The sequence below is a fragment of the Diadema antillarum genome, unplaced genomic scaffold (assembly GCF_040938485.1).
Source record: "Diadema antillarum isolate AM-2024a unplaced genomic scaffold, OU_Dant_1.0 seq00000998_RagTag, whole genome shotgun sequence".
Classification (NCBI taxonomy): domain Eukaryota; kingdom Metazoa; phylum Echinodermata; class Echinoidea; order Diadematoida; family Diadematidae; genus Diadema; species Diadema antillarum.
In genome coordinates, this window is record NW_027271836.1 from 23566 (window position 1) to 51198 (window position 27633).

The 27633-nt window shown below is 38.1% G+C and overlaps 1 protein-coding gene across 1 annotated transcript; it reads left to right on the forward strand.

Moving 5' to 3' along the window:
• The first annotated feature begins 9 nt into the window (after positions 1-9).
• On the forward strand, positions 10-27306 carry LOC139742344 (uncharacterized). Its single transcript, XM_071652923.1, has 6 exons — positions 10-103; positions 9064-9153; positions 10180-10485; positions 13135-13479; positions 13892-14000; positions 27264-27306. Exons 1-6 carry the CDS (start codon positions 10-12, stop codon positions 27304-27306), a joined length of 987 nt encoding a protein of 328 aa, XP_071509024.1.
• Positions 27307-27633: the final 327 nt, after the last annotated feature.

Genomic DNA, 27633 nt, shown 5'->3' on the forward strand with positions numbered 1-27633 from the left:
GCTCAAGCCATGACGCAGGACAGACCTGGTAGAGAGGAGACATGTTACAAGTTCGACACCTTCGAATCGTACAACCCACGAGTCCTAGAGCCCTTGAGTTTCCGTGAGTCCAACGCTAGGCAAACAAGGCCCATGAGTTCGACACTATACAAAAACTGACCATGAGGTCGACACACTAAGCCCCACAATGTAATGTCGTACTTGTGGAATGTGTTTGCGTAGTGTCGAGTTCATTGGCCTTACTTGCCTTACAGGTGTGAAACTCATGATGATCGGGCTGTATGACTCATGTATTATTATGTGAAATCTACAGGTCAATTGAATTCACTGGTTTGTCATGTTGTTTTTTGTATTCTTTGTTTTCACTCTCAAACCCCGAGAGGGGATCGAAAAAGTCAATAAAATTCACAATAAAATTCACAAAATATCCCAGGGACCTGTTTTTTCAGAATCGAACCCGTTGGCTCTAGACTCGTGGGGGCGGTCTCATGGGATGGCCCCTTCAGAACATGGGTGCGTGATAGTAGACTTTTCAGCCGAACACTCCCCGAGCAAAGAAGTTTAAGTTTTCATATACTGATTTCATGACAATACGATTCACGTCGATGGAGTGAAATGATTACTACGAGGATCAAGAGGACCAAATGTAGATTTGCTGTAACCAAGGTGGTTGTAGCCCTTTTTTCTGTCTTGTTCACTCAATGTTGAATAGAAGACAGCAGTTCAATTTTCTGTTTGTGCATATAGGGCCTACCTTTACGACATGCATTGTCTTCGTATATTTGTGACCGTCGTAAGTATTACTGTGCATAAATAATACTAATTCGTGAATATAATTTCAAAACCTTGGTTCCTTATGAATTTTTTCTTTTCCTTAACATGCATATCAAATAACATGTTTCATTTTTTCGTAGTCACCAGGTGTGTAAGACTGTATGTTTGAAATATTGTAGGTGGTACTAAGCTGTATTTATATTGTGTGATTTTGACAGAGTATAGGTAGTCAGGTAGTTGTGTTAACAATTCGTGTATATGTGGGCGAAGGGGGAATGATTTTGAAGAAAATAATATTGTATCGTAAGGTTTTATTTCATTTGTTTGATGGTTCACGGGAAGAGTAGAATACGCTATCATGTATGCGTGTTTTTGTTTTTTTTTTGATTGATATATTTAATTTGTCCGGAGAAAAGAGACTAAATTCTAGAAAAACAAAGATGAAAAGGAATGAAGGAATGACAGGATGTGAGGGCTATTGTGCCTCTTTGTGCACCTGGCCTTACGTAGAACGTAGTATAGATCATGGTGTGATATATGGTAGACACAATTTCGTGCTGTGGTTGAATAGAAAATATGAACGCATATATGAATATGACCTTGTAATTATGCGAGCGCATGTTGCTTCTTCAGTGTATTATATTTGTGTGGGTAAAGCTGAGAGATGTTGTAATTTAGCTTCGAGAAACGCAAGGGGAATAACAATAAAGATGGGACTTTGGGTATATCATCAAGACAACCGTACTTCTACTTTCTGCTTAAATATGGAGAATTTCATGAGCGAACTTATGACTTTTATTTTGCCTCGGAGATAATTGATATTTGGCTAAAAATATGTCATCGAGTTATGCAAGGTTGACTGCAAGTCAGAAATACTCGCCATCTAAAACCGTCCGCCCCACCTTGCATGCCTTGAAGCCTGCCGCTACTCTGATGAAAAGACACAATAGTGCGAGCCGCGACACACCACCGTGGACTGGTAAAACATAACGGCGTCAATACGCAAGTTGACGACACTATCTTTTTGTAGGTATTCTGCAGCCAATGATGAATTAGGGAGTCTATCAGGTGAACAGACTCCTGTTGAAGTATAGGAAAATAGAAGAGCTCTCCCACCTCCTAGTTAAACTTGGCCTATTCAGTGTACCATCAACAGCAATAAATTAAAACAGTCTCTATCGCCATGGACTTCCCAATAATGACAATGGAGTGAAACAGCAACAATGAAGACGATCATAGTGAAACAAGGGGAAAAACAGACGTAAAAAGAAGGAGGGAATGAAAAAGGACATTCAGATATGCAAAAAACGGCATCTTATGGTGGAAATATGCAAACGAGATGGGATGTGAGAGAACGACTAAGTAGGTTATGTGAGAAGAACTTACAAGAATCACACCATCTCAACATGCTTCCTGTTTAATATTCTGAATTCTTGGTTCTTCTGAATTCTGTCTTATTCTTTAAAATCTCATGAAAACTATATATGAAGCAAAATATTACAATCTTTTATCTTGTCTGCATTAGACTTTTATAGTCGACATTCCACACAGTCTGGAGACGATATCAAAGTTTAAAAAAGAGCGTTCAGCGGTTTCAATAAATTCAAGATTTTTTAGGGTTAGGGTTCATATTTTCTCGATTTTCAACCCTATACAAAGCTTTACCTTTGCACAAAGATCTACTGGTGTGTATTGACGTGTTCGCTTAATACACAGACAATGGTTCTGAACAATGGCCAGGGTTTGAATGGTCTATGATATTCATGAAAAAATTTCATTATCACCTGAATTATCTGAATTACCTACGATGATGCCCAGTAAGTTGGAAACTTGTAGAGGGCCATTCAAAGGATTCAATCCTGAGTCGGAGGAAATCCATGTGATGTACTGCATCCACGGGATTATCAGTTAATGCAATCTGGACTAAATTTGCTACGCTTTTGCTTCAAGTGATCAATGAGCTTGGACTTAAAGCTATTTACTGATGTTGCATCGACAGCATCTACAGATGCTGTCGATGCAACATCAGTAAATAGCTTTAAGTCCAAGCTCATTCTGCGCAAAGGCTTTTCAAAGTATTTTCTACTCTTTGAGTGAAAGAGTTCAACCTTTTACAAGTTCGACACCTTCCTTTATACAACTTAAATTTATGACAGCGTGTCACTTGATCATTGATAACAAAGAGAACAGCTAGATCAAAGTTTCCCATATCATGCAGAATCTTGAACACTTGAATCATATCTGAACGTTCACGTCGATACTCTAGAGATGGAATCCCAAATACTTGAGAACATGTGCTTACTTCTCTTCGTGTGCGTGCATTTACCCTTTACGATATGAATTTAGACTAGAAGTGTAAAGCATTCATGTGCCTTGGAGCAAGAGACCAAAACCTGGTCTGCAAAGATTTGTAAATGTGGTATTCGTGATATTATATTCGTGTCTATTGTTCATGGTCATTGTTAATGTCATTGTTATGTTCACTTTTGCACAGAGGATTCATATTTGACCAAAATCTTGAAATTAATTTCAAAGTTATTTATGGACTTAATGAAACTGATTAGTGTTCTCAGATTCCAATCACCTTTAAAGATAATAAAAAGTTTTGGTACCTCAAAAGTTTCCCTGAATTTCCTTGTCTTAGTTTGTGTTTCAGGTTAAAGTACCTTTCATATAACTAACACTGTGAGACTTACTCGCCCCAAAGTGCTCTCATGTCTTAGTAATCATGCAATTAACTGCGACCAGCAGCCCCATACGCATAGCGTAATGGGGCTTCGCATCGTAGCATTCAGGATCATGACAGATTTAGTATCACGGGTAAATATCAACTTAAAATCTTAAAAAATGTCTTCGATTTGAAGACTTACCAATTAAGTTGAAGTATTGAAAACAGGATTCGGGCAAGGTTTGGTTCTGCCAATAGTCCCTTTCTGTTCGAATTGATGACTGAATGTGACTCGGCCGAGAGGACCTTGGGAGACCTACACGCACTGAATACTACAGCCAGTGCATGAGAACACATCACATGCGCACAAATTTCAAATCCATGAACGGATAAGATGTTTGTGTGCGCATGCGCTGGCCGTAGTATTCAGTGTATGTAGCTCTCCCAAGGTCTTCTCGACCGAGTCACATTCAGTCATCAATTCGAACAGAAAGGGACTATTGACAGAACCAAACGTTGTCCGAAGCTGTTTTGAACACTTCAACTTAATTGGTAAGTCTTCAAATTGAAGAAATTTTTGGATTTTAAATTGACATTTACCGCGATACTAAATCTGTCATGATCCTGAATGCTACAATGCGAAGCCCCATTACGCTGTGCGTATGGGGCCGCTGCTGGTCGCAGTTAGCTATGCGTACATGTATGGGGCTGCACACGCCGCTGGTCGCAGTCAGTGGTTTCGTACAATACTACCTCGCCGCCGTACGGCGGCGGCTCTGGTACGAAACCATTATTGCATGATTACTAAGACATGAGAGCACTTTGGGGCGAGTAAGTCTCACAGACAACGTACTTTAACCTGAAACACAAACTAAGACAAGGAAATTCAGGGAAACTTTTGAGGTACCAAAACTTGTTATTATCTTTAACTGTACACTACTCATATCAATGATAGTGTTATCCGATGTTTATTTTTTCTAGTTATCAAGGATCAAAAGAAGGATTTTTTTGTAACACATGACATTGTATGCATAATTTAATTTGTATACGTACTTGAAAAAAAAAAACAAACTCACTCTCTTTTGTAACTTTGGAGACAAATTTCAAGTTCTTTAAAAAAAAAGTAAATCCGTCAATGACAACAACATGTTGTTTTCATTAGGTCGTTGAGTAAGCCGGCCCTTACTACATTCTTCTTGCGGACGAGCGATCACATGGAGTAGCCAGTGTGACAAACTGCAATATCACCGCCCTGAAGCATCCTGACCTGTCTCGTTTGTACATTGTCTATCTGAGTCATCAGAGTTGTCAACATATCACAGGTATGTTTGAAAAGCGTTCCTTCATACCTTGATATAGAGTGAACAGACAACCGAAATAGTAAAACTTGTCAGACTCCTTCCCCTCTCTGCTGAAAAAAAAGTTAAGCATAGCATTATCAACACGGAATATTTCTTTTAAACATTACTTTCAATGATGACTGCTCAACAATAACGTGGCCATCACATGAGAAAAGGTTGTACTATGTGGATTCAATGTCGGGTTCATATATTTTTCCAAAGTGGGGGGGGGGGGGGTGCAGTGTCGAAAATTGATCTCTCCACTCTCGGGAGAGGTACATTTCTCTTCTTTCTGTCTTTTTTTTTATAATTTATGAATCTAAGTTGGGCCATTTTTTCTGGGGTGAGGGGAATTACTTAGCAAAAGGATGTATCCATACTTGCACCATTTAAACCGTGGCTAAATTTGATAGATTTTGAGAGATTTTATTTGGCACAAATTGTGCATTTACAGAAACATCCCTTTGTAAATATTGACTGTTGGACATGTTTCTTTATTTTGACATGCTGGCAAAAGTGTGTTTCCATTAACAACACTCATACCCCCATTCCCCAGTTTGTTTGTTTGTTTTTTTCTCTCATCGGTTATTCACCAACCGAAGTGTATCGGATGATAGGCCGATGAATCCGACTCATGTCGGTTGACTGTCAGATGAGTGTCAGACATGTCTTGCGGTGATCTGATGAGGGAAAAATTTTGTCGTCTGATGACGATCACGCGCGACACATCCGAGACTCACATGATAGTCGTCCAGCCAAGTTGGATCTATCAGACTTCGATCCGATACACTTCAATAGGTGGCCGGGAGCAACATACTTTCCTTTCGGCAAGTAACCAATAACAGAAAATCTCTGTGGAATGGGGGTATTAGAATAGTTGGGTAACGTTAATGTTTCGCTTGACATCAAAGTGTGTCAATAGGTACATCACTTTTCCTATTAAAAACTGAAAATGTGGCTCGTTATGTGATTGTGTGGGCGCACTGGCTTTGAAACTGCTGCAGATTGCAATTAGGGTCCCATATCGTACAAGTTTTGCTTCTTTAGTAGTGGGATCCTCTACTTCCATCCTCATGCTTATAGTTGACTTGTACTATACACTTTATGTATATATCAACAAAGATAGAATTGCGTTTGTTTGTTTTTTCATCTGCTTCTCATTTTCATATGTACTTTGTCAAATCACATTCTGCAAGCATCAAAAATATCCTGTGCATATGCAATGTATATAATTTCTTTGTTTATTTGATGGAAGTGAAAATAAATTTGTATCGTGAATCTTGAATCTTGAATTCGAAAGGCGCTGCATGCGCTAGCTGCTCAATGTATACCAACACCAGGCGCGGATGATCCAGGAATTCTGTAAAGGGGAGGGCGCCTTCACAGATCTAAGGGGGGGGGGGGGGGGGGGGAGGGGGGCGCACACGCCCTCTCCCCCAATTATCTATTTCTATTCCTTTTGTTTTAACGTAAAATAAAGAGAGGCCTGTATCCGCACTGGCCTGTATCCGTACACTGCACGTGTGTTTATAGTACAATCGAAGAGGCTTTCTCTTCACCACCACTAGAGGGCAAACTATACATTGGCTTCTTGCATGGAGGCGGCCATGTTGCCACTTCGTAATGGCTGTCCAGGACTCCCTGTTAAGTAACATTAACAGCACTTTTCAAAAGTTAAAATCTTAACTTCTTAACTTCTTAATGTTAACTTCACGCACTTCTTGATTTGGCTGCTCCGCGGTTGCTAGTATACTAGTGTGTTCGCATGTGAGGGATGAGCCTACCACCTGTCTTCTACCCGTACGCTCACAATAGATATTGTTCAAGGGGTATGAATTCATTGCACTTTAGGTCCTTCTCAATTTGCATAAGTTTTTTTATTGTTTTTAGTACAATACAGGCATCCTTGACTAATATATGATAATAATATAGATTTTTACTGCGCCGAATCCACTCTGTGTAGAGCGTTCGAGGCGGATACACATCGCCATAATAAAAGGCTTTCTTGAATACTTTGTGCACATAAAATCTCTGAAAATTATATATGAAAGTTTGCTCGCATCAAGGGGAAAAAAACTATAGATCGAATGGAACCACAAGTTCAGTGACAGATATCGGAAATTTGCAGCTACCGTCATCAAACGCGAACGACGCGGAATAGTTGTGCGCTAAGGGAGGAGTTCGCACCAATCTTCGCCACTCTGTGCTTCAATAGACAAAGTACATTAAAGATGCATGCGGAGACCGTGATGATACTTACAACACGTATTTCTGTATAATTTTAAGATAGTAAAGAAAAAACTTATTTTCGTTGTGGTAACCTGCAAATTTCCGTTTCGTTCAGTGCCGTGCTTGTAGCAATTAAACGCAGGTTGATGGATCTAGGGCCCCTAGCGGGGTGCGAAATTTTAACCACTCTATCAATACTGGGAAACGGTCCTCGAACTCGCGCTCCTATCTTTCAGGTATCATTGATACATGCCATCACAGTTGGTACGGCAATTACAAAATTAATTGTGTCTTATAAGGATGCAGTAAATTGTGATAACGTTCTTATTTATATCTATAACTTGATCTATGCATTTATAATACACCTGCACGAATTCGCTTAAAATATCCCTGGAAACAGCGTGGATCACAGTCGATCAATAGGCCTGTTCACTCACAGCCTAAAACGATGAATAAAAAACGAAAAAAAACAAATAAAAACAAATAAAAAGAATGAAAAACTATCTTCGATATCGGGATTACACTTGCAACTGTGTGTGTACGTGTGCGTGTGTGTGCGTGTGCCCCCCCCCAAAAAAAAAAACAAACACTAAAAACCGAAAGTTATAACGCAATTCAACTCACCAGAGGGAGTGTGATTTTTTTTGAATAACCGCATTCATTTCCTCGCTCTTGTGCGAAAATTGCGAGTTGGTGAAATTCGGTTTACTTTTTTTTTATTTTGTTTTGTTGTTTTTTTCTTTTGTATAGGTTTTTGTATAGGTTATATATCCTGGTACTGATTTTTTTGTCATTCCTTGAGGCCTTACTGCAGCTGTGACTTAATATGAGGTAGACAATTAACTTACATTGTATTTTGTAGCTCTTCGATTGCTTACTTATTGTGGAAAAGTATTTATCGAGTTATTACTGGGTATTGGGGACTAAAAATATTGTTTACTTGAACTTTTGAATTGTAACTCAGAGCAGTGACTAATGTAACTCCTTTGCTGCGGATGTGACGCTGTAGATGTAGTGTTATGCAGCTGAGGCGTCTTTTCGATTGACTATTCGTACATTCTTGATGTTAATATCATGAACGGGAGGGATACAGTTGTGGAATCGTGATCTTTTTTTAGCTCCGTGAACGCAATGTATCCGAACACAAACGATCCTTTACCTACATTTATTATACGCGAACAGTGTGCACGGTCTCATACGGACCTCATAATTTCTCGAGCCAGCGAACTAAATCTCTCCCGAGTATGTATTGCTATTAGTAAAGAGAGTACAGACAAGATTATTGTTATACGCATGAACTGCACGGCTTTATTATTTTGTTTTATGATAACTTCTTCAGGCTGTACGCTCACCACGAGCATGAGGAAACGCACTGAATAGATTGTTAGGTTGGACTTTGGCCACTACAGTGATTTGTCGTCTTTGCGCCATTCGAGATCATCGTCATGCACCAATGACATTGAATGATGATAATTTTATGCAAATGCAAACATATCTCACATTGAACCTTGAGCCACGTCTACAATGAAATGGCAAACACTTTGTTAAACGTTATGCCAGGTGTACACCACATGATCTCGAAATAGAGATAACTCAAAGCATTTTTGAGCAGATGGCTGCTTCACAAGAAAGAACGCTTCACCAGCCCCATGCCTCCTTACACAAACTTGGCAAAAAGAATCTAGTTTTTCGTCAACAGATTGACTGGAGTTGAGTAGCGTAAATTTTCTTTTACGTGACGACTAAGAAGGCGTTGGATGTATAAAGCAAAAGCGTGCTAATGTTCTTCACCAAGGACTGTGGATGAGGATAAAGTAACTTGCCAGGGGAACAATGACTGCAGCCATGGAGATTCGAACCATTTATATCGTGATTGATCTGTCTTACTGAACGACTGCAGTTTATTATCGGCGTATAATACTTGCATACCTTTCATGAGGTTTGGTCGACTCTCATCCCATTTTGAGAAATGTGACGACAAAGGAATGTACAGACTTTCCTGAGTCTGAGATTAAAATGTGTGCTCGCCTTAATTTCTACCAAAAATCTCAGCCTTTGACTGCCTAGCTGTGATGGATAGAAAATACGGCCCCGTGCTGCTACTAGTATTGGCTGCTTCTGTGTGTGGCCTTGCTATGGAAGGTAAGTGTATCTCTTCACATGGGGTATCTTACAGTAGCTCTGTCCGATATGTCAGAAAAAAATGCAAGACCTATCTAAAAAGAGGAAGCCAACCCAAGTGCCACCGAATATTACTTACAATAATCATATTTGCTATATATATTCTTCAATAGGTTACTGAATACAGTGTTGCATTATATTATAAGTGTTCGACTTGCTAATAAAAAAAAAGGAAAAAGAAATGTCCTAGGACAAAACAATTCATTACATTTTCACAAGGATTATGTAATATTATTGTATGCACGTGGCAAAGTAATAAAGGACATTGTTTAACTATACACTCTACGTGTGTCAATGAGGCGATTAAGAGTAAGTTTAGTCCGAGCTTAATTAAAGATCATAATACAATAGGGTATTAAGTTACTTAATCTGATAAACATAATACCTTATCATTCATGGTAGCTTCCTTCAATGCCCATGTTTCATTTTTTAAATATAATAATGATATTAATTACCAACACTGATGGAAAAGTTACCCTTGCTTGGTCGACGTTAACAATGTTCAAGACGTCAGGTCATAAAAGATAATACACGTGATAACTCAGATGAGGAAAACTAGAGACAGTTTTCTAGTAGAGAGAGTGTGCCTATTTTTAACATAAGTAAATTGTATTATACATTGTGTACGTCAACGTAAAAGAAACATAAGAGCATTGCGGTACTGCGGGTATAATACGTACTACGTTACAGCTAGGGCATGGCGGTAAAAACAAGCAATACTCAGAAACGAAGTGCTCCCATTGACTGTTTATATTTGCTGAATTGTTCCCTTTATCCTGAATTTAAGGTATTTCATTTGGCTTTAACATATCTTTATTGCACACGCCTTATACATAAATACGCTAAATGTCCAGAATTTGTATTCCCTTTGTGGAATCCCATCAAATTAAATGAAATCACAGATGAGTTAGAAGGGCAAGGCGAAAGTTAACCACTTTGCCACAGACTGTCGTGGCTTAACAATTCAATTTTCATTACTATCACCAGTGAGAAACACTGCCCCCATCGTTCGAGGGTGGAAAGGTGGCGACATCCGGCTGCCATGTAACTTTGAAGGAGACCCTGAAGCTGTAATCTGGGTCAAGGAGAGTAGTTCACGTGAGCAGCGAAGGACGACCAAGGCGGGATTCCTCTACGGAAAATTTGAGAGCGGCGAGCAAGGGTTCCACATCGACAAGAATTTTAGTCTCGTCATTACTAACTTGGAGGTCGCAGATGAGGGTCTCTACCTGTGTCAAGTAGTTATGACGAATTCGGAGGATTTTGAGCTCTCCACTCTTTTGACGGTTAGCTGTAAGTGATATTTTCCTATAAATATCATGAAACGTTTGGAGAATATATCATTTTAGTGTTTACTTTATTAATTTCGTTTATAAAATTAATAAAGCTTTACTGAAATGCTTTTTCAAAGCCGTTCAGAAAGGCATAGTGCGATTTGTTTGAACTCTAATAATTATTTGCCTCTAATGCTTGAGGATTTATTTTCTAAAGTGGTATGCCGTACTAAAAAAAAACATCCAAAGGATATTTTAACATTTTAACATTTTTATACAACAAAGGAGCTTGCAAGATAATCAAGATGTTTCTGCCGCTATGGTAATACATGAAGTAAACAGTGATTTATTTCATCATATCAGCAAATATGGTTACTTGAAGTGACAGATTATTATACTAAAACTATGCTCGCAACCATTATTAATGATTATAGAAAAGATTGTGAAACAGAAAAAGGAAGGCTTTATACATGGTATAGGCCTACTCGTAGTCCCTTTATGCCGATTGAATACTCTTGCACTCAAGACATGCATACTGGCAATTCGATGTGGGTTTCCCTTTTTTCTGAGGATACATAATGTCATTGTACATCACCATGATATTGTTCCTTATTCTAAAGCTTTGTTATTCCAAAACACACATATTTGCTATAGCTTCAGGTTCGTTTCATCGAAAATAATGACGGGTTTACTGATACCCACTGAAGGGTACAATTATTCGTTACTCCGAGAATTCATCAATTCAAATGAAAATAGGTTTCTAATTTCAAAAGTTTGTTTATTTGAAAATGTGATAAGGTTTGTTCATCCGAATTATCTTCATTTTGTCGCCTAGTGGTACGTTTCTTTTACTACAAATCCCACAGTGCATCCAGTTTTTGACGAGCCCTTGAATTAATGGAAGAATAAAGGGCAGGAATTTGTGGCACGCGATGAACGAGTTGTCAGTGTACTATATTACGGTCTTTTCTATTTGCGAGTTTGATAGTGGACTGCGAGTATACGGGTTTTTTTTTTTCTTTTGTTAGGCTGCGTTCACATAGAAGTATACTATTCGGGTATTCGGTGCTCGTTTTCGAGGGCACGCGAATAGCTTGAATCGAACGATAGGATTTCCTAACACCGATTCACATAAGAGGGCACTATTCGAAAATACCGAATAGCTGCGATTAGTATAACATAGTGGGAATCGAGTTTGTTCGATTTTCCTGCAGGGCTGCGTATGCCATCTCTAGTTTAGGTAGTGATGATAGTTTTGGTCTGGATTTGCCCTTTAGCAAAATAAGCATGTAGACTGACATTCTCATGCAGTTTAGAAATTGTTAATAAGATTTGCTGGGATGTAGGAGGAAGAAATCCTCACTTCATGGGATGGGTACAGTAGTTGATGGTGCGGGTGATGGTGTACTGGGTGCCCGAATAGCAGTCTTTACGTAGGATTGACGAGCAACGAAGATAAATACTTTCACCTTTCAAATTTAACACCACGACGGCGCACTTAACTAAGAAACATCATCTTCATAGTTGTAATAATTCCAAGATCATAATCACGCCGAATCTCCACAGACTTTTGGAGAAAATTTCCTTCGCATATATCAGCGGTGCGTTAGAATGACAATGATGACTTATTGTTATTTTATGACGCTAGATCTAACAATGCACCTGCATAATTATTTTAATTGCCTGGCTAAACTTAAGTGGGTTCACGACTGGCACCAAATTCGGCGTAAGGGAATGTATGCTTAAACCAGACTGCCATATTGCCGATGCAGAAATAAAACGTGTTAATTGTATGTTTTATTCTGCAACATTTTTCAATTTAAAGGCAAATCACAGACATGAGAATGTATTAGTTTTTGACAATATACGCTTCCATTACACTCCTCTTGCAGAATCAAGTCAATTGGGCCCATTTTGTAGCTTGTAATGTCATGTCTCTCCTAGTGCTATAACCAGATATCGCACCAACAACGTCGTCACCATGGTCACAGCAGGTATATACAAACGACGGCAGAACTTAGGGTGAACGTTCGAGACATCTGTAACCAGTTACCAACAATAACCTCGTGGATACGCATGCGCACTACTTTAAGAATGACCCCCATGCTTTGCAGTCCACCATTGAACGTGCCAATCGTAATGTCCCTATTAACGAGAGATTACAGACGTTCACACTCTTAATGTTAGTAACAGCAGAATGCAATTTCAACTTCACAGTTTTGAAGCTATATGAATTATAATTATGCATTGTTATTGCTGGCCCGTTGTCAAAGCACATTGGCCAAGCAACAAAGTCTACACAATGTTCTGATTTCAGTACACGCTTTCTATTTTGTCTTTTTTTTTTCTTGTAAAAACAAGGGATAAGATAATGGTGCGTTAGAGCAAAAGCTCTCAAAGCGTACCAAACCGAGCCAGAGAAGCGCTCTCAGAACGCTCCAAATGTGTACTTACCGTACCTTACCGTAAAATATCATACCGATCCAATACAACACCAGACTTCACTATCAGTGAAGTTGCCTCTCGATGAACAACAACCCCCACATAAGCGTTTTATCAAATTGAATAACGCAGTCTGCATTTCCCATAACACATTCTGCAGAACTTTATGCAACAAATCCAAAAATCTAATTCGCTATTTTGCAACTAATTCTTTCTTTCCCCCTAGCGATGGCATCAGCACATACAATCGAGGAATGCGTTGATAAAACTCAGTCCCTTCAGGATGGGTGTACATACCAAATTATAATACCTAACACTGCCACCATTAATCTTACATGTGTTGTGAGTGGATTCAAGCCTAACATTTCCATGCTATGGACTGAAGAATCTGGAAAGAGACTGAATTCCGTGGTTTCAAGACAGAAAATGTTATCTGACGGCACATACGAGAGGAGTGAGACGATATCAATTTTATCTGATCAAGGAAAGGAGCAAACCATCATGTGTATAGCTACTGGTGACTCGCTGAATGGAACATCGACCAAGGAAATCACTCTTCTGCCGAAATCAGGTTGTGCACAAAGTTGCCTTTTTTCCTTGACAATAACAAATTTGCGCTTTTGTTGGGAATACTACAAGATTCATGAAAAATAGGTAACAAATATTGTAATGAATTTAAATTTTGATTTGTCACCACATTATATTTGAGTCAACACCTTCATGTGTTAACATTTTTGTCCTTGGAAAAAAAAACCACAAAAACTTGCGGCTATCCATTGCGTTTCTCTAAACGATGACATAATTTGATAATGATTATTGTGTAAAATGGGCGTAGCCAAGAAATAAAATAATTCGTTGCACAACCCACTAACTGAGACATATAACATGTTGCAGTAACATATCATATCAATTATTATTTGCATGTTTTATATTTCTGAAAGAAACAATGTAACGAAAGGACAGCATGCTTTGATTGTGTCTAGACCAACTTTCAGGAAAACGTGCTAATGTTGGTTTCATCGTTGGACTAGTCATTGGTGTATCCGTTGCTGTATCCCTCCTCTTCTCCATTGTTGGAAAGTTTCTGCAAAAGTATCATCCGCACTTCCTACCAAGAAAAGGTGTCGATATTTCGTTCTTTTACTAATCTTTCATTCATATTTTTGTTTTTGTGCTTTTGTTTTCAATCCCTCCAGAAATATATATATATATATATATATATATATATATATATGTATATATACATTATATATATATATATATATATATATATATATAATATAATATATGTGACCCTGCACCTCAAAACAAACAAAGAGTCGCCAGACATGAATTTTTAGTTAAGACCATATTCTGAAAGAGCAGACTCTAAGCTTTAAAATGATGTGTAACTCAAATCAAATGGACTCTCCTAACCTATCTAAATATCGGAAAGAAAGCACAAACTCAGGAAAAGTGTGAACTGAGAAAAGAGGCTCAGAAGTACAGTGTCTATTCAAGCGCTTAATCTTTACCAAACCGTGCTGGCTGTGCGATGAATGGGACAAACAACAGGAAGTAAACCACCAGAGTAACAACAATGAAGGGATTATGAGATTAATCTGAAATTAAGCATGCCTTATTAACACATTCTGTCCATAATTAATGCCAACTTTCAAAGCAGTAGCACTATCCTTTCAAAAGTTATTAGAGTTGAAAGTGAAGAGTGTGGACAAGGTTTTTCAGAAATGAAAAAGGGATTCTAAAGACACACCTAATCACACTATTCTACCAAAAATGTTCGAGATTAATTGCTAAAAAAACACACTTTCCTGCCCGTTTTATGATACCAAATTTTAGCATAATGTAAAAGAAGACCCGCTCTTTCAGAAAATATGAAAAAGTCAAGTTCGGCTGGGTTGACCCATTTCACTTATTTTCAGTCCTCACGCGAAATCAGTGTGTGCGACTTTATGTTCGTTTTGAGGTGCACGGTCACATATGAGACCCTCCTCCACAAAACACACAAAAAGTCGCCAGACATGGAATTTTAGTTAAGGGCAGATTCTGGAAGAATAGACTCTAAGCTTTAAAAATCTAAATATTGGAAAGAAAGCACACACTCAGGAAATGTGTTAACTGAGAAAAGAGGATCTGAAGTACAGTGTGTATTTAAGCGCTTAATCTTTACCAAGCCGTGCTGCCGTAACAGGAAGTAAACCACTGGAGTAACAAAAATGAAGGGATTATCAAATTGAACTGAAATTGAGCATGCCTCATTAACACATTCTGTCCTTGATTAGTGCCAACTTACAAAGCAGTCACTGCTTTGTAAGTTGCACTATAAGTTGCACTGTGGCATCATCCTTCAAAAGTTATTAGAGTTGAAAGTGAAGAGTGTGGAAAGGGTTTCTCAGAAATGAAAATTGGACTCTAAAGACACATCTAATCACAGCATTCTAACAAAAATGTTCGAGAAACACTACTAAAAAAACACACTTTCCTGCCCGTTCTATGATTCCAAAGTTTAGCATAATGTAGAAGAATTGCTCTTTCAGAAAATATGAAAAAGTCAAGGGCACCTGGGTTGACCCATTTCACAAATTTTCAGTCCTCACGCAAAATCAGTGTGTGCGACTTTTTGTTCGTTTTGTGATGCATGGTCAAATATATTATGAAGAGTTTGTTCGCAAAAACCGACAAGTCCATAAAATTTGCCAAATTGAGATATTTCCGATTAAAGGTCAAGAAAAATAATGAGAATAATAGAAAAAATTTTGCTTCTTTTGACCATTACTTCAAAAATGTACCTGTATGTTGTGACCAATGTATCACTTAAAAGGTATTACTTTGTACTTTGACAGAGACCGTACTTCAAAATCTTCAAAAAATGACCTATCGGTTTTTGCGAACAAACTCTTCATATATTATATATACTATGTTTGTATGTATAGAGAATTATATATTAAATTATATGTATACAACCGAAATTATATTTACTTTGCTTATTACGCAAAAACTTAAGTTTATGTTTTATTACAGTATAAACATACTAGCACGATTGTGTAATTACATATTGACCCTACATTACAAGACGAACAAAAAGTCTCCAGACATGGATTTTTAGTTAAGGGGAAATTTTTTTAAGAGCAGACTCTAACTTTAAATGGGTGTATAACTCGATTCAAATGGATTGCCCTAACGTATTTAGATATTGGAAAGGAAGCTCACACTCAATCTGTAAAAGTGTGAACTGAGAAAAGATGCTCTGAAGCACATTATCTATTCTCAAGCGCTTAATCTTTACCAAGCCGTACTATCCGTACGATGAAAGGGACAGAACTACGACATATAAACCACCGTATAGCAACAACAATGAAGGGGTTAACTGATTTACCTGAACTTAAGCATGATCTATTAACACATTCTGTTCATGATTAATGTCAACGCTATTCTTATAGACTTGAAAGTGAAGAGAATGCATAGGATTTCCAGAAATGAAAAGGGGCTTCGAAGACGTACCTGATCATTCTACTCTCTCCTAAAAAGGGTTGTAGGAAAACTGCTGAAAGCACACCTCCAGATTCCTGTTATGACCCTAAACTAAAAAATAGTGTAGAAGAAGTACACTTTCGAAAAATATGGAAAACCCCTTACTCAGGACTGACTCGCACGACCAATTTCACTTTTAAAAAAATACATAAAATCAATGAGTGTTACTTTTTGTTGGTTTTGTGATGCACGGTCACATATGCTAGCAATGTCAGATAACCATGGGCGTAAATCTGGGGGGGGGGGGGGGGTGGAGGATATATCCCCCCCCCCCCTGAAATTGAGGAGGGGGGATGGCCTGTACAATACCCCCCCCCCCCTGAAATTTGAGAAAAAATGGAGGAAGTAGAAATGTGATTGTATCAACTTTGGCATATTGCATGACGTTCGTACGCCCGCCTTCAGACAGGTAACAGAGCTGAACAGTATTCTATTTTGTAGGATAATGTATACATAATTTTCTCAAGCGCTTGCTTGCTTCGCTCGCTCGCGAAGAAAGTAATATCGACATAAGGTATGGTCCAGACGTTGACAACGTCAAATAGCATAGGCTTACATGTAAAACACGCTATGACGCGAGCAACTTGGGATCATCTGCAAATTATGTAAGAAAACAAACAAACAATTTCATTTCATTTCACACATGCATGTTCACATGCATGTTTTTTTATTTTCATTTCCAATCAAACACAGGTAATACACTTTGACATGATTACATATATTGGAACATAATAATACATATTGGTTCTTAAAAGAACTTCATGGAAATGGAAATTGAGGGGCTGCTAAAAAGCGAACTTGTAGATTGCAGTCCCCTCACTTACGTTACATTGCTACAATACATTAATTATATATGACTTTATAACACAATACAACGATGCATGTACCGTACAAGCTAATCATTGAAAGTATACAGTTTTCATTCAATCAAATCGGATGGTTACATGAAGTAAAGTGTATACGCTTTCACATGTATACACATACACATAGACATAGACATACACATACACATACACATACACACACACACATACACATACACACAAGCACACACACGTACCCACATACACATACGCACACACACGCACGTACACACACATGTATGCATCCACATACATTGTGCACACACAGAAGAGAGTAGGGAAAGAGAGGGCGGGAGGGGGAGAGGGGGAGTAGAGAGAGCGAAGGGCAGGTCAACATTCTCGATACAGGGTGAAGAAAAAGAACAATTCCAAACAGTCAAACTAATCATGGGGTACATATGAGCTAATCAAATATTTCTTTAAATTACTAGAGAATGATTTCAAACTAATGGAATCTTTTATATTTTTCTCAAGGGAATTCCAAAATTTTGGGCCACTGTAGATAAACGCGGATTTTGTAAATAGAGTTCGGGTAAGGGGCAAATGATATTCATCTGTTTGACGAGTGGGGTATTTATGAATATTTTTATTCTTATTAAACATATTTTCAAAAACTGAAGGAAGTGACTTATTATACAAACTGTACATAAATTGACCAAGGTAATAATAATACAAATCTCTTACTTTTAAAACCTTATTCTCCACAAATAATCCGTCAGTATGGGAATATTTGGAGGTATTACATATTACTCGAAGTGCTTTTTTTGTAACAATAATAATTTATCCAAATAAGTTGAATGTGTATTTCCCCATACTATAATTCCATACGTTAAATAAGGTAAAATTAACGTTGAATATAACATTAGCAACTTTTTAACAGAAAAACAAAACTTTACTTTATTAATTACACCTATGTTACTGGAAATAGTGCGGCATATACAATCTATATGCTGTTTCCAAGAAAGCTTACTGTCTACAGTTACACCAAGAAATCTAACAGAATAAACCTGTTTTATCACTTCATTTTCAAAAATTATATCATGTGGCAATTTATCAAGGGTATTACTAAACAACATCACATTTGTTTTCTGCAAATTAAGCGATAATCTATTTGCTCTTAGCCATTGCATTATCTTGTTCAATTCTATATTCATGGCATCAACTAATGTATGAGGATTTGAAGGAGAAAAGAAAAGATTAGAATCATCTGCAAATAATATAAAAGAAAGAACATTTGAAGATTTGGGAAAATCATTGATGTAGATAATAAAAAGTAACGGCCCTAGTATACTTCCTTGTGGAACTCCACAATCAACTGAGCGCAAAGAAGATTTTTCATTGTTTATACAAACAAATTGTTTTCTGTCTTTCAAATAACTTCTGAGCCACTCCAAGGCCTTCCCACGTATACCATAATGATTAAGTTTATAAAGAAGAATGTCGTGGTTAATCGTGTCGAAGGCCTTGGAGAGGTCCAGGAAGATTCCTGCAGTATGTTGAAACTTATCAATTGCTCGAGATACTTTTTCAGTGAAAGATAATATTGCATGTGCTGTGCTATGTTTCTTGCGAAATCCAAATTGATATTTTGACAAAATGTCATTTCTATTTTAAAAATCTATAACTCGAGAATATATTATCTTTTCTAATATTTTAGATATATTAGGCAAAAGAGAAATAGGTCTGTAATTATTCAATTCTTCCCTATTACCCTTTTTAAAAATTGGAACTATTTTTGATATTTTCATAACATCTGGTACCTGCCCTTGTGATATTGATAGATTAAAAATGTGAAACAAAGGATCAACAATATAAGGTATTATATTTTTTAACAGTATATTATCAATATCATCATAACCAGAACTTCTTTTAGAAGGTAAATTATGAACAATATCTAAAATCTCATATACTGTTACAGGGGAAAAAAAGATTGAATTTTGATTACCGACATCCAGATAATCATAAAATTCTTTAGTAGACAACGGAATATTTGCACAAAGATTCTGGCCAACAGTTGAAAAATGTGAATTAAATATTTCTGCTATCATACGTAAATCTTTTATTTCAAATCCATCATTCTTAATTTTAGAAATAAAATTTCTTTCCTTATGCTTATTCAATGTTTCATTTATCAATTTCGAAGTATTGCGCATATCATTTTTAAACAAATCTAATTTTCTCATATAATAATTCCTTTTTTCTTTACGCAATACCATAGTGAGAGTATTTTTATATGCAGTATACTTATCACGAGATTGCTGTGTTTTTTTAGCCTTACTTACATAATACAAATTATTTTTACGATTAATTGAACGTAATAATGACTTTGACACCCATGGCAATCTTGGATCACGTTTATAACTACCCAACTTCTTTTTAACTAATGGAATATGTGTATCTAACAAAATAACAATCTTATTTATAAAAATTTCATAAGCTACATTCGTATCTTGCACCACATATAAGTCAGACCAGTCAATTTCCATCAAAGATTCCTGAAACTGGGCTATATTCTGAGGTGTAAACTTACGCCTTCTTTCATAATTCTGAGGTATTTTCGTCTTTAACTGTAAAGATGAACACATATAAATAGCATAATGATCAGATATATCCGTAAGTATAATAGCAGAATCAGGAAAAGGGTTTACATTACAAAAAATATTATCTATTAAAGTGGCCGATTGTTCTGTTACACGGGTTGGTTTTGAAATCAAGGGTGAGAAATATGCAGAGAGCATAATATTGAGAAATTCCTCGGGATAATAAGAATCATTACATTTACTTAAATCAATATTAAAGTCACCCATTAAATAACATTCCTTATTCAAAACTGAAGATTCTTGTAATAATTCATTAAAATAATCAAAAAATAATTTTATAGTAGCATCAGGGGGCCTGTATATTACGCCTAATAAAATATCTTTCCGATTAGGCACTTTGATTTCTATAAATAAGGATTCAACAATACTTTCCATTCGACAGATAATAACAACAACTATACCGCCATGATTGTGACCCCCTCCATTTCCTGAATAATTCCTGAAACGATGATGACTGATACATCTATGGGCATATCCAGGGATGATAAGGGGCGTCGAATGTATCGGGGGGGGGGGGGGTCCAAGGGGCATTTGCCCCGCCCCTGCGGAAATGTTAGGGGCAGACAAATCATTTGTTCCCCAAGAAATTCCCCAGATGAGGCCAAATCTCGAACTTTCTTTAGGGAAAATTGTCCAACTAATTATACCGCCAGAACTATGCACCGGATCGTTGAATTGCAATCATAAATATGCAAAAGCTCCGCTACTGGGTCCCTTTCGATATACATTTTTGAGATTGACGTATTTCCTTATCTCTCTAAAAAAAGAAAATCGAGTGAAAATATTCACTCATGAAGGAGTGTATACAAAAAAAGAGTGAATTTAGAGTGAAAATGGGATGAATTTTGAGTGAAAATTTTCATTTTCACTCATCACTCATTTTGGAGTGACCTCAGGGATCACTCGAAGATTTTGGAGTGAGGTCACTCTAAAACGAGTGAAAATAAACATTTTCACTCAAAATTCACTCCAATTTCAGGCTGAATTCACTATATTTTTTGGTATTCACTCCTTCAAGAGTGAATATTTTCACTCGATTTTTTTTTTAAAGTATATTCTATCAAAGAGTGTGCAGCAGATCTTCCACTTACAAAAGCTCCCTCATATGCAGAGGCGTCGATGGAGGGGGAGGGGGATGATTCCCCCATAAAAGTATTGGGGACAAACATTATCATTTTGCTCCTCCTCGTAACTCCCGAGATGTGGAACTGTGTTTACTTTTTTGAAAGAAAACTGTCTACACATTTAACCCAAAGATGGCTGGATTTCAATTCTGAAAATACAAAATCTCCCTCGCGTATACAAGAGGGGAATAGGCCTAACCCCTTCCATACCCTCCCCCAGTGGCGTAACTATGGGGGTGGGGGGGGGGTGCACGTGCCCCCCCTCCCCTCCCCCCCCATCCGCTGGTAAAACAAAAAACAAAACAAAAACTAAAATTTACCAAAGTGGTTATTCAAAGGTTAGTAAACTGCTTTTGAAATCGACATGAAAGAGTGATCAAGAAATAAGATATTTTTCTAAGATTTCTGTTAACCAAAATGAAAGAGGCATACAGTGTTAAACATTGTTAAAAAAGCCCGGAGCCGACAAAAGATTGTGATTCAGCGTGATTCGTGGTTGGCATTCTGAATATAAGCAGGATGTGCCCACTGTACTCAGAACATCCGAACGGCAAAAAGAGTCGCTGCAATGTTGCGCAAAGTGATGTAGAATGTACATCTTTGTACCTTACGCTTCGTTATATCAAAGCTAGATCATTGATTTCGCAGTGTTGCAGTGTCTATATCAAAATGCCTTGCATTGCCAATAATAAGACTTGACCTGGGCTATTTCCTAACTTTTCCATGTATATAAAACACACACACACACACAACACACACACACACACACACACACACACACACATACACACACACAAACGATTGGGGGATGCTCTAATATGCAGATTTCGGACATCTTTCCCCCTCTTGGTCACTTCGACGCCCCCTCCCTGTTCATACCACCCCCAATCATGAACATAAACCGACACCCTTGACTACCAGTGGCGGATCTAGGGGGCGCATCGGACGCCCCCCCCCCCCTCCCACTTAATTTCCAAAGCGTAAAAATATAGCTACAAATGGCAGTTTTTGAACTGTAAAATGTGAACATTTTCAAGCTCGCTCTCTTCGCTCGCTCGCATTTAATCGTTATGCCATTCTCCTGATGTTGGTGCCAGTAATGGCCAACAGTTGTGCCCGGTGCGCCCCCCTTAATTTCTGAATCGAAAAAATATAGCTACAAACGGCAGCTTGGGGACTGTAAAATGTCAACATTTTCAAGCTCGATCGCTCCGCTCGCTTGCATGTAATCGATGCAATCATCTGAATTCTAAAAATGCAAAAGCACCATCGTATGCAGAGGCGTTGATTCTGGAGGACGGGGAGCGCGGACGGAGAAAGAGGGGAGGGGCAAACATATCATTATGATCCCCAATGATTCCCGAAATGAGGACAATTTTCTTGCGTTTTATTTTTTTTTTTGATAGAAAAATGGAAGGGTGGTGTTAGATCTCGCCCACGCCTTCTCCCTGCTCGCCCGTCAGAAAATACAGAATCTCCCTCATGTAGGAAGGAGGAATAGGGAATAGGGCTTATCCCCTCCCGTGCACCTTCTCTGATTGACAAATTTCCAGATGTTCTAATAAAAGTGTGCACCAGATTGTTAAATTTCAGTTCTTAAACTGAAAAAAAAGCTCCCTCGAATATGGGAGACGTATCTTGCCATCCTCCCATTGCTTGGTCCCATCTTTAGACTTAGTACACTTTTGGGAATGACAGTTTCCGAATTTTCTTCAAAATGTTTGCTTCAGATCGCTTCATTTAGATTCTAATCGAGAAAGCTCCGTCTTGTGTTCCCCCTCCGACACCCTCCCCCTCCGACACCCTCCCCCTAAGCTCTGCCTTACTAGACTTTGTACATATAACACAAAGATGGTGCACACTCGGAATAAGAGCTTAATTTCATGATTTCAACTCTTTATTGAAAAAGCCCTACTTATTTCAATTATTATTTTTTTTGGGGGGGGGGGGGGGGGCTGGAAAAAATGCCAAGTATTGCACAATTTTTTTTTTGACCAGATCGCTGAATTTCAGGTCTGAAAATGCAAAATCACCTTCGTGTGGGATGAGAAATGCCCCTTATCTACACCCTCGTGTGATTGCCTTTTCTGTTTGAATTGCTTTGTAATCTACATCAAAATATTCTCCTACCTTAAACAAGTGAGACTGTTTCAAGTCGATAAAACACCCAAACATGCATAAAATTGCATCATTTACAACATAAAAATGCACAAAGTTTTCACAGTGGGATTTGCCTTATATGATACAATCTAAGGCAAATCGTTCAATTATAATCTACATCGAAAATATTCTGTTACCTTAAACAAGTCGGCCGTAATCTGGCAGAACTCCCTAAGTCGATTTTGGTCGATTTTCAGGTTTTGAGTGTTTTGTGTGTTTTTTCTCATGCTCTTTCAAGTGGGCCAAAAAATAAGTTGTGAATCGGTACAGAAAGTTATTTTTAGAAAGTGATTTTGGCAAAATTCCTGAGGAGAGAGGGCGATTAATCTGGCAGAACTGCGTAAGTCGAGATTCGAAATGAATTTTCCGATGTTAATCAGGCAGAACTGCGTAAGTCGACTTACGACAACGCTTGGACCAAGGTGTTCCTGCATCCCGCACGGACATGGTATATCTTAACACGCGCGTGCGCGACCTTGGTAGTGACGAACGCGCTGCGCGTTCAGGTTAGCAGTGCCTAGCTAGCTAGCTAGCTAGCTAGACACGTCGTGCGGCTACGTGTATTGTACACGACGACAGTCACGCTAAAGCAATAACCCTCGTTGCTCTTGGGGGAAATTGCCACTTTCTTTCCCTTCATAGACTGGCAGGCTTCAAAACAGGTCAATATGCGGTATGCCTTACTATTAAGTTTTGCTACAATCTAGTGTTTTTTAAGCCTAGAGCATTTCTAGATCTAACAAACGTTATAGTTTGCATCTTGTCTGACATCACGCTCCAGTCAACTTTAGGCCTACTTGGTACTGCTGCAGCACTTGTCCATTGTTAGTGTACGTGAAATCAATGTACTGTGCGGTAGCGTAGGTCACGCGAACAACAATATCTGTAATCCATTGACCATAGCTTCTTATTTTATTTTTCATTGTAATAAGCGGTTAGTGGGCTTGGATCTATGGGATTGATCTCGAGAAGTTTAATGAATATCTAGGATACCGTCTATAACGATGGCATTTTCGATCCAATCCTACAGACGTCAGAAATTGACCAATACTAACACTTTTACAGTTTACTTTTTAATACCGGTACCGTACCGGTACTCCCAGTAAATTGTGCAGTAGGGGCCTACTACTAGTAGACTACTGGGGCCTACCGTTACTTAACTTAGGCTGAATCGCCGGTTATTCTGTCTTTACTCAGTTTTCTATTTTTCTAGATTTGATTCGGCCAGACATTCTTGAAGTCTGTAATATGAAGAATCTAGAATCTACAGGTTAAACGCTAAATTATAAACATTTAGCCCTAGAAATAGATCTGAAACTTAGATTTAGATCTGTGTTCTATACATTACTACTAGTACTAGGGGCCTACTACTAGACATTATAGGCTATAGACTTTATAGACTTACCGTTAGTCATTGTAGATAGGCATGTTAGGCTTTATGTTGTTCTTAGATCTACAACATTAGTACCTTCTAGGCCTAGATCCCCAATAAACAGTCTAGCTGTAACGCTAGATTTAGCCCCTACCTGGATATCTAGAGTCTAGCGTTAGATCTAGAGTCTAGACTAGAAAATCTAGAAACTAATTTTCATTGATCTACTAGTCTGTTATAATGACGCCCCAAAATAGACGTCTGGATGTTACATAGACCTAGACAATCGAGTAGACAGAGTTCGAGAGTTCTCGTACGTTTTTAATAGGCCTGCGTAGAAATAGATAGTAACGGTTAGAACACTACTACCCTAACGTTAGTACTGTAAGTAGTTAGTGACAATAAGGCCTACAGTAGGACTAGGAGTCGACACAAACGAGAACTAGGGTCTATTTTTTTATTTTCTAATAAAGCTGTGAATAAACTTTTAGTCAGGCCTAGCTCCTCGTATTCTTTAGTTTAAATAGAGTTTAGGCCTTCAGCCAAAAGGGTCTAGGCTTACTCTTACTTTGGGCATAGAGTAGGAATACTAGGATAATGATGAGATCAGTAGGCCTATCGTATGCAGATTCCTACGTACCGCACTAGTCTCTAGATGTCTAGTGTATCGTTAGGCCTGAATAGACTACGGTCTAGACGGTCTACAGTGTAGTATATACCTGTAGTCTTGATGAACAATATAGCTTAACATCTAGAACCTAGTCTAATATTATTCTTAGTCCAAATGTAATGCTTCATGAGATCGACAATAACCCAAGCAGCAGCCAGGCTTTTGATGTAGCAGTACTTCTTGTGCCGCTAAATAATACTGAAACATGAACACAGACTGACAACATTTGGGGAAAGCAAGTTATTTTCCATATACAAATGAATGGATAAAATGAAATTAAATGTGAATCAATAATGATGACTTTATACAATACAAATATTTCAAAAAAATTGTACTCGATCTAAAATATTCATTGTTTTGACACTGCATCCGCTGAATAGTAAGAGGGTGGATGGTAAAATACGATAGACAACCCGCAGAAAATAGACCGAGATACGTAGTTCTGGTTGATAAACCACGTGTTTATCAGCCAGAACTGCGTATCTCTAGGAGATACGCAGTTCTGGCTGATAAGCACGTGGTTGACGACAAAAAGAGATACGTAGTTCTGCCTGATGAAACACGTGCTTATCAGGCAGAACTGCGTATCTCCTAGAGATACGCAGTTCTGCCTGAAAAACCCCCCGCATGGCCAAAAACTTACGCAGTTCTGGCTGATCAACCCGGGCACGTGACCAGAGATACGCAGTTATGCCAGATTACGATCGCAAAAATTTGGCGACGATTAATCTGGCAGAACTGCGTAAGTTTTTAAAATTGGTAATTTTTACTACTTAAAAAGGTCAAATTGTCATTTTTTTGCTGGAAATAATTTCTTTAGACCAATTATGACCGAGAAAAGAGGAAAAATGCAACTCATCGTATCTCAGTTTAGAAAGGTGTAACATTGAATCTTTAAACCCGATTTCTGGCGTAATGTGTTAAAGGAGATACGCAGTTCTGCCAGATTACGGCCGAAGTGGGACTGTTTCAAGTCGATAAAACACGCAATAACATACATCAAACTGCACCATTTACAACATCAAAATGAAAGAAGTTCTCACCATGGGAGGGGGATCATTCCCCTCCCACACCCTCCCCCTCCCGCTCCCTTCCTTGATCGCTCCGGCGAAAGTTGGCTAACAAGCAAACAAACAAACAAAAACAAAAACCAAAGGTCTTCATATTTTTGCTGCCACTTCCTTCCCACGTTGCATGCAAAAAAATGGGACATTCGAGCCCTGTAAAGTGTGTGTGTGTGTGTGTGTGTGTGTGTGAATGTGTGTGTGAGGGGGAGGGAACGAAGCTTCTCTCCCCCCCCCCCCCGTCCTCCCCACTCCTCAGTACGGATTTACGCCGTTGCAGATAACACCTTCAAATAAAGATCGCGAAATGCCTGTGTGTGCTCATGCACTTAATTATATCAAGTGCACTTGCACACACACACACACACACACACACAAAAGTATAGGGACTTGAAATAGCGAAAGGGGTCAACCTAGTCAATCATCATTTGTTTGTACTTTCTGAGAGAGCAATAATTGTTCTTGCACCTTACTGTAAAGAATGGTTCATATAACAAAAAAGAAAAATGTCATTTCTATCGGTTTTCTAGAACGTGTTTTTTTGTAGATTATTGTTTTAAATCATGTTTTAGAGACCCCTTCTTTATTTCGTAAACACCCTTTACACGCACTTTACTTTCAAATTCAATAATATTATATTTTTGTTTTTATTTTTTTAGGGGGGGGGGGATAAGAGACTGCTTTGGAAGTTAGTATCATTCATATGAATGGAGTTCGTTTATGCTCTGAGCAAAATTCCAGCCCAATATCATACGAATTGTTAATTGCAGACGTTATGGTGGTTTACATCGATTTTTCGAAACTATTGCACCAGTATGCATATTATTTCCTCACTCATTTGAATAGGTTAAGAAAGCCCATTTACATTAAATCAGATACTATTCTAAAGCTTTGAAACTGTTTTTCACAATCTTCCCTCAACGAAAGTCCCAGTCTACTCTTGTAACTTTCCTTGATGTTATATTTCACAGGATGCGGCTGGAATCCCTGCTGGCGGAGACCAAAACGAGTTGATGAAGAAGAAACATTAATGCTTGGTATGGGGAAGTTTGAAATGATTACAATGTTTTTCTTGCTTCTTTGTTACTGGTATACCATTGCACTTTATTTTACGTGTCACATTGTAATTCATTATAGATTATGATTCAGGTACAGTGTGATGCTTCCAAAGTTAAAGAACGCTCTCATGAACAGTTTCATTTTCTGTTTTCTCCAAAGTTAATGTGCATATATCTGCCTAGAGTCAAGTTATTTCGCTTGATATATCAAAGTGAACATGTTCAAAAGATAACCTGTTTACTCACAGGCAATAATAAATCATATCTGATCCCCGCCGTTAGA

Bases quoted from the DNA above. Each gene is read 5' to 3' on its own strand.
- LOC139742344 (XM_071652923.1), top strand. From the start codon at position 10: ATGACGCAGGACAGACCTGGTAGAGAGGAGACATGTTACAAGTTCGAC. The intron at 9,154-10,179 runs GTAAGTGTATCT...TACTATCACCAG, and splicing joins GTGTGGCCTTGCTATGGAAG to TGAGAAACACTGCCCCCATC. The intron at 14,001-27,263 runs GTATCATCCGCA...TATATTTCACAG, and splicing joins GTTGGAAAGTTTCTGCAAAA to GATGCGGCTGGAATCCCTGC.